Raw genomic sequence first — 16,220 nt, forward strand, 5'->3', positions numbered from 1 at the left:
TGCCCAAATAACTCAAAACCAATTGTCTTTCCTCCCTCTTAGAATAGATAAATAAGTTGTAACAATTGAACCTAGGTTATAAATTCCAACCACTCAGAGCACTGCAAAGATTCAATCAGCAGACTGTCAGTTCAGATGTTCCAGGTGTGGGTCCTGATCAAGACTTAGCTTAGTAAGACAAACAGTAATGCATGAGGTTTTACTGCAATTACTGAGAGTTAGATCATCTTGTCAAGCAGCAGTTCCCTAAAAGTTTACATAATTCTCCAAGGCTTAATCATGTTAAAATTTGAAATAGGGGATGACAATTATGACTACCTGATTTGAGCCTGCAAAATGGACCTGAAATTCACTAAGGACAAGATTTCTTGGGAACCACCCATGAGCTTCCATTCTACCCTTGTGCAAAACTTTGCTTGTGTTCAGTGTGCAGAAGGCCATTGTACAGGCGCTCTGCTACAGCGTAGGCCTATGTAGGATGTCCTGTTCTCCTAGCTAGGACATGAGGGTCTGCCATTATGTTTGTTGTCAGGTAGCAGTTCAAGCATGTACTCTTGCCAAGCTTTCTATGAGAGCTACCATTTCAAACTTTGTATGCCAGTTCTCTGTGTTTAAGTATTACTAGGAATAAGCTGCCAAAGATAACTTGTCACCTTGCATCAGCTTTTCATATGTCCACACTGAGAATTAAAGCATGGAAGTGAAATAGAGTTATTGTTCTTTCGGAGCTGTTTTTCTCCTTATCGTTATAAGGCAGTGCCTAGGGTGTTTAGAGAGATATTTGGCAATCTCAGCTATCTCAGGTCATGCTACTTTGTTTGGAACCTCTTCACATTACTGCAAGCAAAACTTTTACCAAACCACTAAAGATCTAGTGAAATCAAAGGCCTTTGAGTAAAGGCTGAAATTGAACTTCAGAGTCTAATTTTCTGGGTGTTTTTCTGCTGTAGTAATATGTACATGGTGACTATACAGGCTTCTCCAGAGGATGCTACCAGTGAGAAGAAGAGGCATTTTCAAACAAAAGTCTTGCTTTCTGCTATGGATGTCTTTGATGTTAACAGCCAAGGTGAAGGGAAAACAAGACCAAGAGGTGAGTGGTGAGATTCAGATCTATTTGTTTTTTGTTTAGCTGTAACTGTTGTGTAGGCTTGGAAGCAATACACAGGACTCAGTTCAACAGTCTGATCTATGCATTTATTCTGTCATAGATCAGATTGCACAAATTACTGTAGTTTTTTTGTGTTTCTCAATTACTTTGGAAACGGATTCTGAACATTCAAAATGAGTACTTTATAAGAAATAAAGTTTGTCTTTATAATAAAATAAAAAGGCTTATCCTTGAGCGCTTCTGGAAACTACAGTAGGTTAACTTAGTTGTAGCTGGTCTACTTGCTGAGTCATTAATGAGACCTGTCCTTCATGACAGCATTTTAGTGGGATTGATTCTGTCCTTTGGATGGAGCAGTCCTTCCCAATCTAATTAATGTTTCCACTAGATGTAGTTTTCTTCGACATATCCCTACTCTGAGACGTTGACACGATTCTGTTAAGACTCAGATCTGATGGTTTCATATGTTGCGCCACATACTTTATATCTCAGCATGACTTGGGATAAACAGCCCTCTTGTATCCTCTCCAGGGAACAGTGATCTTTATGGCACTTCAGAATCAACTGCATCTGTATCCATGATGAATGTTACTTATTTTGCTCAGAAACTGATTGAGAAAATGAACAGCAAAATGTTTGCTGCAGACTCCAAGCAAATTCTGCTCTTCATTGCCAAGCAGATTACAAGGGTGAGTCACATGTCAGATATTTTTTCAAACCACTGTCAACGTTTTGTTTCACACTGTGGTGGTAATACCACAATTCTCAAGAAGATGGCAGCAATCTGATTATTGTCATTATTCCTGTTATCCTGCATGAGATCATTGTGGCTGTAACTGACAGCTAGAGCTAGGCTGTTAGCTCTTCTCCCTGTGCCACTGTCTGTTGTATAAATATGTGTTACTGAACTGTGGAAGAGTAATTTTTTTTGTTGTTCAAGAGACCTCCACAGAACAACAGGAAGAGTGAGTTTGTGCCAAACAGGTGGTCTGGGAGAATATTCCTGAAATAAGTTTACAACCACTAAAAGAAGTGACAGGAATGGATCCTTGGTGATGGGAGTTCTTTGAACAAGCCAAGTACACTACTATTTTTTTGTTTCCATAGGTCTTAGAAGCCTCTGTTTCTCAAAAGGATGTTTTCCTCAGTACCCTGTACAGCTGTTTAAACAGAGCCATCCTCTACTGCCTGTCCAGACCACAGCAGTCACTGCCAGAACAGTTTAATGTCTTGAACACCCTCAATGTTCTTCAGGAGCAGTGGGACATTATTTTTGCAACTTACAACTCAAGTAATAATTTCATTATCTGTCTAACGCACTGCCTTTGCCAACTGAACTCGGGCAGGTATGAATGTTTGTCTCAGTATGACATCTACTTTAACTGTCTGTACTGCTATGTATAGCAGAAGGGGAAATCTTGTGGTGATGCCTGCTTACCATTGAAAAAATATGTTATGTTACAAGTGCCTACAGTGGGTTTGAACCACGAGCTAGGTGGTCCTTACTACTATATTGTCTAATTTTGGTCCTTAGAGAAGAATGAGAACAGGGCAAACATCATAGGTGATGCTTCCCTGTTTGATTCTTTCAACCTTGGGTCTTCCCGTTTCATGAACTTTCTGACTATTTGGGGTCTCTTCCGTAAGCTGCTTAAGATTTCATGACTACCTGTTCTACTTACACAGATTTTAAGAAGGGTTGTGATCTTTTATTCTTCAATTACTGGTAGTATTTCTAGAACCATGTGCAAGTTGTCTGATGGCTTTATTTTATTACTTCTATGCTAAAAATCTTGCTGTTCCTTACCTACTGAAATTATTTGATACTTCACACCCCAATAAGTCTAACTTTTTGGCAGTTGTGTTCTTAACTGTAACAACATCTACATTATACATACTTTGGCACCATTATATTAGTGGCTTTGTTGTGCTGAATGCTTTGAAAACCGGATAAGTAAGCAGATCAGATGTAGGATATGGCAGCACAGTGTTTCCCATGTAAAGGGAATTAACTCCGCGGAAGAAATTCAGAGCAAAGAGCTTGCATATAGGATGCTCAGGAGAGATGCAGGAATGGTGGATAAAGTCTGGCTACCTCAGAACAGTCCTGTGCTCCAGCTAATTGAGGGGAGTGGTAGTCAGAACCACACCAAAGATTGCAGGGATAAGATGTAGAATATAATGATCCATATGATCTTGATGAATGCTTCATAACTTTGAAAGCCAGAATGGGAAGTCATTTAAATTCCATTTCCTGTAAATTCTGCAGAGTCATCCGGTCAGTGTTGTAGGCCAATGAGCCTGGGAATATTGACCTGCTACATGAATCATGTAGGAGTGCATGAGTGAAAATATATCTAGTTTTCTTCATTGTCCTTGGTTTGTTCTACATCTGCTTTCCAAACATGCTCTTTTTCTTTTGCCATAGCTATCCAGAAGGTTTTGGGGTGGATGCAAAACCAAAAGTGGCTTCATATCACCAAATTTTCCTAGCACCCAGTGAAGAGGAGAAGAGCAGCCTGCCTACTCCAGATGATGGTAATTTATTGCACGTGTTGACTTCAACTTACTGAATAGGGAAGTGCCCAGCCTAGACAGTTAGCTGTGTAGCCTGTGCAAATGCTGCTGAATTCTCTCTTTATAGTTCGCAGGAGCTGCAATCACATTGTGAAAAAGTAGACTGTTTTTATGTAAAACTTTTTTATTCCAAATTTGTGTCCCACATCCTGGGAAATAATAGATATGATTGGACATCTTTCTCAGGTTCTGACCATTGTCAGTGTACTGCTGCATGCTATTTATTGTTCTGATTCTTTTTTTCAGGATGTATGTAGATTGTTATCTGTTATACACAGGAAGAAACCTGTGGCTCTTAAGGGAAAAAAGTGAAAATATATGGGCACGATTCACTGGGAAGGCTGTCAGTTGAATCTTACTGCAGGGGGATACTCCAGACTGGTCTGAATTGCATTGAAAAACAGCAAAACAACTCCAACTTCCTTGTACAACTCCTGCTTGTCGGATTGTTTCATGACTTGGCATGTTTGAATTGTTTCTTCCCACTGTCTCTGATGTTTGAGGAATCACATTTAGGTGCTTTAGGACTCTGTGTGATCAGATCATCAAACTTCTGACGAGATGGTTTTCCAAGACAGGAACCAAAAAATATGTAGCTCCTACTAATTTAAATCATGGAGCTGAAATGTGTGATTTTGTGTATTAAATAAAGTTGTCTGGCTTCCAACGCGGTGGCAGGGAGCAAAATGAGCAACTTTACAAACTCCAGCAGTGTTATTCCAAATTAGATGTTTTTGCTTTATCTGCTGCTTGATGTGTTACTAATAAATTGATTCTTCATTCATATTGCCTTCTTAGTCCATCAGGAGATTCTGAGAACAGTAGAAATCATCTGGAAGCAGCTCATCTCACAGAGGCAGCAGGCTCTGGAGGACATTTACAGCATGGATCTCTCTGTAAAAGGAAGTGACAGAGAAAGGGACGTGAAGATAGCTGAGATCACTCCTTTATGGGAAGAAATGATGACAAAAGCTTGGCAAAATTTCCTAGGTCTCTACTTTTTTTACATAACACTCACTTTAGTAAGCAAAGGTATTGCAGTAAATACAGCACGTAATGTAAAGCTGCTCATTTCTTGGTTGTACTCAGTAATTTGCTATTGTGACTACTGTCTGTTCTCCTCAGACCTTCTGTAATCATATGGTGAGGCTGTCGGGCTGGTGCTCTACTGCAAGAAAGATGTTCTTTGTCAGTTGTGTCCTATTTAATTTAACACTTTAACAAAGAAGAAGATATTTGGGTGAAGAAGGTCATCCCGATGATACTGGTCTGTGGCAAACCTCAGTGAGACTTATTTAAATACAGACTTTTAAAAAGCACGTGTTAATTCAATTTTCTTGTAAATAAGGACAAGCCAGCTGAAGTGAGGCACTGCTGTGTTTTCTCTAGCGTAAGATGGATATGTTATACATGATGTTCCCAAAAGCCCAACTTCAAGATGGTTTTTTTTGTTTGTTTTTTTCTGTCCCTGGCTCAGCTTCTGAAAAGAGAGTTCTCCAGAATAAATCAGTACTAGGCCTGTCTCAAAGCAAGCATAATTCCTGGAGTGAAAGCCTGTCTTCAGCTATGAGATTGATGCCTAGCCGAAATACGAAGGAAATTATATGCAAATCTGAGGTAACATTTGCTTTTTGTCTTGTGTTTCTTCTCTTCCTCTGGTGTGGTTCTGGAGAACTTGTTTGGATTTAGAATGCTTCTGGGTATGTCTGTTGGAATATTCCTTTGGAAATTAGACACCCATTCCCATTAAGGTTGTTTTCCTTGTCTTCAAGACCAGAAAAGAAAATTCTGAATAATTTTGTCTGGTCTCCTGGATAGCAAGGGCCAGAAAGATTTACTTTGGGTTTGTCTTTCAGTGAGTTAGATGGGAGAATGCTGTAGAAGATGTAGAGCTTAACTTAATAAGCAGTGGTACTGTCCTCTTACTTCTTAACAAGTGTTGAGGTTTAAAGTCAAAATCACAGTTTCATGTCAAGGGATAAGGAGAGACATGCTTATAAAAAGCAAAGGTGAGTCTGGAGCGTAAGCAGCATTTCTATTGCCAACATCTGTGTTCCTTTATGTTCCTTAGTAGAAGTAATGCAGCTGGACTACTAGCTTTTTCATGTGTAAGCTTTTATTTTACATATGGAAAGAGGGTCATTTCTGTGTTTTTTGCTGGGAACTTGTCTAGAATACCAGTTAGTTGTGTGTGTTGGGACTAGAGTAGCTGTAGGGTAGTGCAGCTTTGCACTGACAGACTATTCAGAGCTGTTTCAGGGGGTCACCTTAGTATTAGGCATTCTCATTGTAATGAAGTGCAGAACGTATCAAAGTCCTTTATTCTCCTGTTGAAGAGACTGTCTGCTACAGTTGCCAGCTAGGAGTTTGAATTCTCTAGTTAAGGTTGCAGTGGACTGAAGGCTTACCTTCAGTGATCACTCCTTCATTTCCAGGTGTGTTGATAAGATGATACCCAAGTAATATGCCTCCTGATAGTACCTTGCTGAGCAGCAGTTCTTCTCAGAGCATGCCACAGCTACCTTCTAATTCCTTAAAATCATGTTGCTGCTTAGAGTGAGCAAGTTTTTCCCAGGTACATATGTAGACTGTGATGTCATACTGCATCGACTATTTGCCCTGGGGTCTGTTTAATTATTTTTTAAAATTAATTTTGATTATTACAGCTGATTACACCTCAGTGAGCAATGTAATTGATATTTGTAAATGTATCCCAAGGAACATTTTGTACAACATGCTTTCTGTTGTTGAAGGTTAAAGACTCCGTTATTGGTTTTTCCCTAAATATGCCCACATCATTAGTTCCTCCAGTGAAAAGGTTGCCATCTGGAAAAGGCAGCACGGAGACATTATTCAGGCACAAGTGCATGAAATTGGTGTTTCTGCATCTTCTGTCTCTCTTCTGCAAGGAGGCGGCTTGTAATTAAAGGAGCTGTGTCTGAAGGAAACATTACTCATTTGATGTTATTCCTTATCATGTCAAGGACTGACAGCTCCGTAGCTCTGATAAATTGTTCCTCTCATTGAGATGCAAAGCTACAGTTTCAGATGTTCTTCACTTTCTCTTTCCCTACTTCTCCCTCCAGCCAATATTTGAAAAAGATTGCTGCGCTTTTCAGAGATAAAAATCTAAGGGGAAGAAAATGTTTTTCCATAGTCCTTTTCCTTCATAAGAAAAATGAAAGATGTGTTTCTCAGTATCAAAGTAAGCTGGGAACACAAGTTACATTTAAAGTAAGTGAGATTCCCATCTAATGCAATTTATAAGCTTCTGCAGATTTAGTTTAGCCTTATTTTAGATGAAGTTTTTTGGAGCTGAGGATTGTTTCTGTACTAGTATATAAATGACTGTAGGTTACAGCTAGGGATTGGTAGATGAAAATAGTCTCTTATTAATTTAAGTGTCACATGGAAAACATGTAAATAACATCAAAGAATTCTTAGAAGTTGATTTGGTGTTAAATTATGGCCTCCTACCTTAAAAGCATCTGCTGAAGGAAAAAGATGAATATCGTATACAGGCTGATGTTGGAAGGTATCTGTGGAAATCATCTTGTTCAAATCTACTTCACAAACAGTGACACCTAGAGCAGATTGCCTGGGACCATGTCCAAATTGTTTGAGTGTCTCCAAAGACTTAGATTCCACAACCTCTCTGGACAACCTCAGTGCTCAGTCACGTTCACAGTCAGAAAGTGTTTCCTGATGTTCAGGTGGCACGTCTATTTCTTTGTGTCCATTGCCTGTTGACCTGTCACTGGATGCCACTGAAAGAACTGCCTTTGTATTTACAGCCTAGCCTTCAGACACATTGTCAGACATTTTGTACACATTGATGAGAACCCCTTGAACCTTCTGTTCTCTAGACAATGCAGTCCCAGCTCTCTAAACCTTTCCTCATATAAGAGATGCTGAAATCCTTCCTCATGTTAGCGATTCTTTGAAGGACTCTTTTCTGCATCTCCATCTGTCTTGCTACTGGGTAGCCTCCCACTGGACACAGTACTCCAGGTGTGGCCTTACAGTACTGAGTAAAATGTAAAATAATGTTAAACTACTCTCTCCTACTTTTACTTGCATTTTTTTCTCTTCCTTAATTTCAGGAAATGCTTTGTATTTTTTCAACTGCTTGAAAAACAGGGGCAATGTCAACTCTAAATATGTTAGTTGGTGAGGTGAAAGTGCTTTCACTTAAAACATCGTAAGTAAAAGTTGTGTGTAAAGCATTTTCTGTGATAAGCTCAAACTGTAGACTTTTAGGTTGTCTGATGTCAGTAAAATAAATATCTTGAAAAGAACTGCTTGCATCAATGTTTCCCATTTAGAAAATAGAATTAAAACAAAACAACTTGATAAAAAATGCTAGTGGTATGTTTGAGTCAAAAAAAAAGTGAACTGGTTTTTCTGTAGGTGCTACATGCTATTTCTCTCAGTGTAGAAAAAGAGTTATCTGAATATCATAGCTCTTTTAACTTGTGGTCTTATTTTTGTCCTTGGTTTGGTGATGGTCACTTTACAAAGTGCCATTATTTTGTTTGGTACCATTATCAAGAATGTCCTGTATTCGTTTGAGAAAATTCTTCTACTGGCCTGCATTCACTACTGCTAGTTATGGACTTATCTTGCAACAAGAAGTACTTGGTTGAAACATGGAATAAAAAGAAAAGTAGTGGTATGAAGTAGCTGGTGAGAGATAAAGCCTTTGAATCCCATTATAAAAAGGGGAAAAATAAAGGGTTATATTTACTGAGGTCTGAGCACTGTTGTTTCTGACTGAGCAAAGCTATTAGTGAATTTGAGAATGGTGGAGGAAGACAGACAAAATCTGAAAGCTTTGCTTAGTATAGAGAGGAAATAGGTTGATTAGTGGGTTATTATTTGTATTCAATAGAGTCCAATTAAAGAACTTGCAACAGTAGTAGCATTTGCTATGGATTTAGAACAAATCACTAGACAAAGTCAGGTGCTTCTTTGCTTATGAACTGTACAGGAGGCTTTTAACTTGTTTTGTACAGTGTCAAGGCTGACTTATCTGGAACAAATCATAGCTGCATCACTGATACAGCGTAAGTCCTGCATGGGGTTCTCACTCCACACAAGTCCATCAAGAAACTTCATTACCTCCTGGCTGTTAATTTTGCTTCCCAGTTTTGGAAGTCATATATATAATGATTTCGCATCAGGTACAAAGGAATATGGAGAAATTACCTGTTTGAAACTAAAATTCTTAGATCATATTCACAAACTATCAAGTCACACATTCAAATGCAGATGTCTGTATTTTTGAGGGTAGTTTTAAACAAAAATTTTTCTTTTCAATCACTCTGTTGGTATTTTACCAGCTTTTCAAGTAAACCAAGTTAAAATGAGCAAAGATATAATGGAAGTACTTAGAAAAGTGCATTACTTGTGTAACATTTTTGTCTTCATAATAGAAGGATAATTAACATCACTAATTATCTAATTAAGTTCATTAACCATCTACCAACAGTGCACTGTGAAGTTGACATTATGTTCCACTGTCAACAAATGCTTTGATTTCTTAGGAAGTAATTAAAATGTAAATTAGCATGTCATTAAATGCACAAGGGAAGACTGGAATCAAATATTCATTTCAAAACTGCTCATAGCACACATTTTTACTTCAGTGAAAGCAGGCACTTTGCTATTAATGATGTATATTAAACAATTGCCATTATAATATTATTGTCTTGTTTAATAACTGGCTCAAAGCTAAATTACAGTATGCTGCAGCAAGCTGGAAAACTTTCTTTAACTTTGAACAAAGAATTTGTGTCCTCTTAAGTGGTTATCTGATGTACTGTTCCTTTATCAATTTCAGATTACTTTGAAGATCATAAATAGCCACTATTTGATAGAGAAATATGAATATAAAGGTAGTATAACGGTGAATACAAATGATTAGGTGTTTACCCCATAGTAAACACTTTCCCCCTGAAAAGCCAATAGCAATTGCTACAGCAGGCAGTGTGTCACAGCACAATGCACAATAGAGGATCTATCCTAGGAACGTTTTTTTTGCTTGTTTTATAGTAGTTACAGTTCATCTAAAGCCTGTAACACGAGATTCATTACCCTTCCAAAATTTGTTATTGGCAACCATTCAAAGGGAATTTTTCAATGTTTTTTTATACTGTTCTATGATAGTGAAGTCCCTTAATTACAAATTATGTAAAAAATTTGTCTGATCTTGTTTCCTTCATTTTTTTTCTATTTTGATTTCTTCTTTCCTTTCTGTCTTGTCTGGTTCAAGTTTAAGCTTCAGTATGGAATTTTAGCCTGAGGAGTTTAATTCCTAAAGCTGATAGCATTAAAATCTCATCTTTCAAGAGCTGATGGTTGCAGAGTTTTATTTTCACGTAACAGAGATCATGGCATTGGATTGAATGGTGCTAATGTGGATGAAAAAAGAATTTCATTTAGGCACAGAGAAGCCTTAGAAACAGATGCTAGGCATTGAAACAATTTTTTCTCTGCAGAATTTATGAAAGGAAAATCAGTTGTGTTTCTTGGTTCAGAGATGTCGCATCAAAACTCCTTAAGAAAATGGACATTCCATTTATAGTAATTTCAGGAGAATTATTTGAATTGCTTTATACATACATATATATAATGTTAGGGGTTTTTTTTAAATCTTTAAAAGGAGAAGAATTATGACCAACTCCACTTATCAACAAGTTATATGCAGGAAGCAGTATAAAGTGCACAGAAGAGTTCAGGTAGTCAGTATATTAAGTATCTATCTGAGAGCAGGATTTGAAAAGAGCTGAGAGTATAATTAGGTGGTGGTACATGCAAGTAAAGAACAGACACCAGCAGAGGTCCTAAAAATCTCTGCAGGATGATGGGTTTCCCTCCTGTGCCATCATTCCACGTTCTTCTCACCCTTGTTAGCTAAAGATAAAGCTTTGTTGCACTCATCTGTGCTCCAGTCACACTATTTGTTGCAGAGTATCATATGGAATATAGGATTTTCCAGACTCTAAAAAGCTATGGAATTATCATAACACCTTTAAATGTGTGTCATTTTATAAAACTGATAAACCTCTTTCCCATGACTTCCAAAATTCTTTGTATTCTGGACTCTGAGCTCTCTAAGCATACTGTTGTCACAGTACTGCCTAAGCCTCACCTGTCAGTGCTATTACTACCTCTTTTCCAGCAGGATGGAAAGAAAGAACAGGTCTCACCTTACACTGTGCTTTTTTGCTGTTAGGAAGTAACTTATGAATGTTGGCAAGAACAGTTAAATCTTCAATAGTATCAGCTGTTGAAGAGGGATGTGTGTGCATGCATATACACATATTGTACATAGTTGCTATAGAAGCATGGCAGTTTCTGTGGTGCCAAAGTGTAGCTGATAATACAGTGTAGGAGTCTTATCAAGTGTACCCTGTAGTTTGGGATTATCCTCTTGAAACTCATCACCCTTGTGTGTGTGGGTATGTTTCTGGTGCACTGGAATATGGAGGTTTTTCTCATTAAGTTTGCTATTCCCCAACCAACTGGTGATGCCAGGAATCCAACCATGATCCTTAGGAGCAGTTGGCAGTGTGCATTAGCCTCCTAGAGGGTTGAGGCACGAAGCTCACATGCAACACTTAACTGCTGGAACTGCAGTCTGTTGAAAAGCTAAATGAATTTTGGCAAAGTAACAATAAAATCCACACGGCAATAACAATTCTGTGATTCAAAAGAGTGCAAACAGTCCTCAGTGTGGAGAGTACGTGCCAAGGACTAGCACAAACTACTTTTTGATCTGCTAGGAAAAGCATTATTTGCCTTAGTATATTTACTTCCTGTTGTCTAATGAAACAATTTTTTCTCTGAAGTAGTGAACCTACTCACTTCCCAGGACGTGGTATGTTACTTGAAAAGTAGTTTAGTAACAGGACAAGTGGCTTGTTTGCGTGAGATATCTGGCCTCTGATTTACCGCGTTAGATGTAGAAGCAGTGGTTGACTTGGCTTTCATTGGGAAGCCCCTTTATCTTCTGTTGCTGAGTACCACATCGTAGGTGAACTGGAGACTTCAGCCAGCTTTAGTAATTTACTGTGACACTTGGATGCTTCTCTGTAATGCTCTGGATGCTAACTGGAATCTTCTGCTTCTGAGACTGACTCTTCTGAGACTGACTGTGATTTAGCAGGAAAACACCAGAATTATTCAGACTTTGTTGTTGTATTTGCGGGGAGGGAAAAGTAGTTCTGGTTAGATTTGTGGGAAAAGGATGATTATGAGAACTGAAGTGAATACTACTAGATAACACTTGCGTTTTAGAAGAGTTTAGCCTCAAAACTTAATTGTTGCCAATCTGGCTTTGTAGCTATGAAATAGCGTTTCAGGAATTCTCTGTTAAATTGATTATTGGCTTTAGATGATGACTGAAGTAAAACTGAACTTTATAAAATCACATTTGAGTTTTTTGTCATTAAAATTGCATTTCTCTGTTTGATTCAAGATTAGATGAATGGTTGAAATATGCATTAATACTATATTTTTTTTTTTGTCCTCCTGATGGTGCTAGTTTTCTGTTTACTGCTTTAGCAGTCACTGCCCATAGAGGTTTTTAAGTGTGCTTAACTGTCACATCTAAGGTGTCCAGGTATTTATTGACATGTTTATATCTTAATGCTGGGGTTATAGTGACACGCATGCCTCACTTTAGTAGCAGAAAAGTGGTATGTAAAAGTTGTAAAAGAAATGGTGTAATTTTGTTAATATTTTGACTGTTCTGCAGATGCACAATCTGACAATATCACTTAACAGATTTTTACCTGAAGATCTTCATTACTTTATTAAGAGCTTTGATGCATATGTTTTTGTGCGTGTGGGTTGTATAACAAAGCACAGAGCCTGTAATTCACAACAGAAAACCTTGAAGCACGGAGCTCCAATGGCATAATATATTTTTGAAGAATGAGTTGTGATATATGTGGAATCTGTATTGTGAGTTTATTATGGAAAGCCTGAGTATTTACAAACTGCAGGAGTGTTACATAAAAAATAGATATATATGCACTAATAACATATAATAAAAGAAAATAGACACAAAATATTCTTAAAGCCCAGTAATGAACTGTTAACTTGGAAGCCTCACCTCATTTGTTACTTTTTTTTCCCTGACCATTACATACTACAAGATGACCTTCAGTTGTTTTTATTGAAAGAAATGATAGAATATCTACTCACTGGGTATTTTTGAGATGCTCATTTTCTCTGCTCCAATATTTTTCTCCCTGATGGTTGTACTGTTCCTCATTGCTAATCATTTCTGGTTTTATTTGCATGGTGTCTTTGTGCTGTAAGAGGAAGAAAAATGTTTTTGGCTTCTGGTTGTTAATTTTTGTGGTGGTGGTATGGCTTTTTGTTGCCTGTTTTGCAGTTGTTTTTTGTAACTTCCATCATGTTTTCAAGCTGTAAGTGTTATCTAAAGAATGTGAGGCAGCAAGGTGACCTGACTGTACTTCAATGCAAATGCCTAGGGCTGCAAAGTAGAGGAGTCTCTAAGGAAGACTTAAAGCATGATACCCTATGACTCTTAAGCAAGGATGGATTAGTATGGCCTTTTGGTCTTAGCATACTGGTCATATTTCCCGCATTCAGATTTGCTTTCTATATATGTAACACAAACTGTGTTATGTCACAGAGTACTAACAATTATCAAAGCCGGTACGTCTCCCTTTGTTAAAAATAAATACTAAACTGTGGTGCTGTGGCATTCAGCGCTGTGTAGAGTTGCTATTTTAAAGAATAACCACCTATAGCATATGATTTCAGTTGTCTTTTTAATGGAACCTGCTTATTCATTAGGAGGCTGTGGCAAATTTTGTGCTAGTCATTCCATCAATCATTGCTATATATTCTAATTGTTTTGAGCAAACACTGGGTGAATAATAAACTACTCTATAGGCTCTGTTTATTGGATATATTTTAAAGATCTTTTTTTCCCAGTCACAGTGATCTCTAATTTTGTTAACTTTCATTTTTACAACCGGATGGTTTTCTTGTGGGGGTAGTCACTGGAGACATGTTCATCTGGTTGAAGATGACTAGTTATTGCTTGTTTGAAAGTCAGAGTGGATAGTTTTCTCTTTGCCAGATGAGTCCAGCAGAATTATTCCTTCTTAGAACCCTACGTGTGTTCCCAAAGACTAGGGCTGGGACAGCAAATTCGGTGAGGGTGTGGGCTTTGACCTCAGGGGTCTGATCGGTGACCATGACTGAAGGATATGCTACACGCAACTTTGAAACAGCTGCCAGTAGGGCTCCAGCTCTGCTTCAATAGCCTGTGGGTATCTGAAATGGCTGCTAATACATGGAGGAATTGCTTGTCTACTCTGAATGGCTTTTACCCTATGTCCACAAAAAAACTGGGGTGCATGCTCTCTTCCTGCATTGAGCCTGGCTCAACAGCATGGAGATGCTGTTGCTTACTAGGTCAGCCTTTATGGGAATTTTATATGAATTATGGAATACTTTTGCGAGGCCACAACTGTGATTACAGGTTTAATGATGCTTTAAACAAACAAAAATGTAATGACTTTCATCAGTGTAAAACAGGAGCTTCCTGCAGGGAAACACCAATAAATGTGACTTCACGGCAGGGGTATGGACCTGGCTGGCAGCCAGCAGTAATCAGCACACCACATAGACCTTGTGTGTTAACTTAATTATAGCACAGTGCAAGCAGCAGTCAGACAGTTTGCTGTGAGGAATCACTGCCAGTGTGGCACAGCGTCCATGCGTTTAAAAGTTACCCATCTGATCCATGGCAGTAGGTAGTGAGGGTCTGAAATTTCCACAGCCAGTTTAGACTTGGCAGCAATCTGAGTTCTTTTTACCTTTATCAGAAACCCATCTGGTGGGCATGAGAGCTTTTGCATGGTACTTGAGGCTTTCTAACCTACTCTATATTTCTCTGAACAGGTTCTATCAGACATGACAGTCTGAAGTTGTAACAGGGTAGAATATTTTTCTAGGGAATGCTCTGTCAAACAGGAGAATATTTTACTTACAACAGGAAGTGGTGCAGAACTCACCCTGGCACCTACTTGCTGGCAGTCACAGGGAAAGTTACTGAGCAAGGAGAGTCATGGATGGTGTATCTTCATGCCTGCATAGAAAACTGTTATAACACTGAAGGGCAATCTTGTGAGTATAGGAGAGTCTATTAGAGTCAAACCCTGAGCTGTTTCTTTAGTGTCCTTGAAGTATGTTTCACCTTACTATGAAGTAAGGTGAAACAAGCCAGCAGCTTACTCAGCAGTGGCTGGTGCTTCAACTGTATGCACAGCCCTTCAGCATGCTGTGTGTCTTTGATCAGGCAAGAGATCTCGTGATAACAAATGCTTTTTGTTTCTAGTCTTTGGAACTCAGTGTTTCCTAGATTGCTAACAGAAAGAGAATGACCAAGCTGTCATTTTCAAAGCTGGAAGATTGTCTTTGAATGAAGTTTAAAATGTGCATTTGATGAATTATTGTAACAGTAAATACCCTAGGTTTTATTTTGCTACTATTCATATGCTATTATTCTACTGATCATTCCAAAAGGGAGTCTTAGATAGGAAGTATGGCTTGAAATTCTGTGGTTTGTGTTCTGTATAGGTCTTGGCTGCGTGAATCTTATGATCCAACATTTATAAAGATGTAGGTTTTGGTAGAATATATATAATCAGACTCGCTTTGTTTTCCTGTTCCCTGAGTTTAATAATTCCACCCCGATGAACTTTTGATCAGGGTCTTAGCCTCTATATCTTTGTGATGGTAGTATTATGTTCTCTGTTACGTGTTGTCTATGCCTACTACAACAGTTATGTGGTTGGAAAGGTAGAGACTCAGAGCAATTGCATATCTTGCAGAAGATGGCATAACAATCCACTTGTAAAGTTGGAAATGCAGCCTGACAGCAGTGAATCAGTCTTGTGCTTGAACAGAGACCTTCAGCTTAAGAATTTCCTCAATAAAATAACAAATGAGATGCAAGACTGTTGATGCACATTCGCTGTTCTGAGTCTAGTGCAGTCTGGAAAGGAAAGTGGCCAGGAATTTCTGCCGGACTGCTTTGGGACATGTGTGATTCTAGGAGTACCTGGGTAGTGATTGAGTTCAGGGCTGGGTAGTGAAGCAGACGTAGTTACCGTGAGTGTCTTTTTGCCCTGGCACAGCTCTATGATCTTCCTGTTACAGGGCTAGCTTGGAGATCTGTGCATCACATTCCCAGCAAGTAGTATATTTATAGTGAAAATCACTTGTTGCCAAGTGGACTTAAGCTCCTAAATATCAAAAATATATTTAGGAACAGTTGGTTTCCTGTCTGCAGAAAGATGACGTGGCCCATTCCTTTGTCTGCACTTTCTGCTTATATAGCAAAGAGCAAGCATATAGTTAGTAATCTTGGTTCCTTACCTCACTTGGAGTCTACATAACAGATAATTGTCTTTTATGCTATTTGCAGTACTAATTATTTCAGTTCCAAAAGAAGAAACCTTGCAATTTTATTTAATGTTTT

The 16,220-nt window shown here is 38.4% G+C and overlaps 1 protein-coding gene across 2 annotated transcripts in view; it reads left to right on the top strand.

The window, feature by feature from the left end:
* WDFY4 (WDFY family member 4) overlaps positions 1–16,220 on the top strand; it is a 116,774-nt gene that overhangs the window by 44,534 nt on the left and 56,020 nt on the right. For both annotated transcript variants that reach the window (XM_065746149.1, XM_065746148.1), the window contains exons 36-41: positions 976–1,093; positions 1,643–1,800; positions 2,219–2,457; positions 3,540–3,649; positions 4,487–4,678; positions 5,166–5,305. In XM_065746149.1, coding sequence (XP_065602221.1) covers positions 976–1,093; positions 1,643–1,800; positions 2,219–2,457; positions 3,540–3,649; positions 4,487–4,678; positions 5,166–5,305 — 957 coding nt within the window. The remainder of the gene's footprint in view (positions 1–975; positions 1,094–1,642; positions 1,801–2,218; positions 2,458–3,539; positions 3,650–4,486; positions 4,679–5,165; positions 5,306–16,220) is intronic.

The sequence above is a fragment of the Cyrtonyx montezumae genome, unplaced genomic scaffold (genome assembly GCF_038088225.1).
Source record: "Cyrtonyx montezumae isolate F1298 unplaced genomic scaffold, pur_monq_1.0 scaffold_4, whole genome shotgun sequence".
In the NCBI taxonomy this organism is placed as follows: Eukaryota; Metazoa; Chordata; class Aves; order Galliformes; family Odontophoridae; genus Cyrtonyx; species Cyrtonyx montezumae.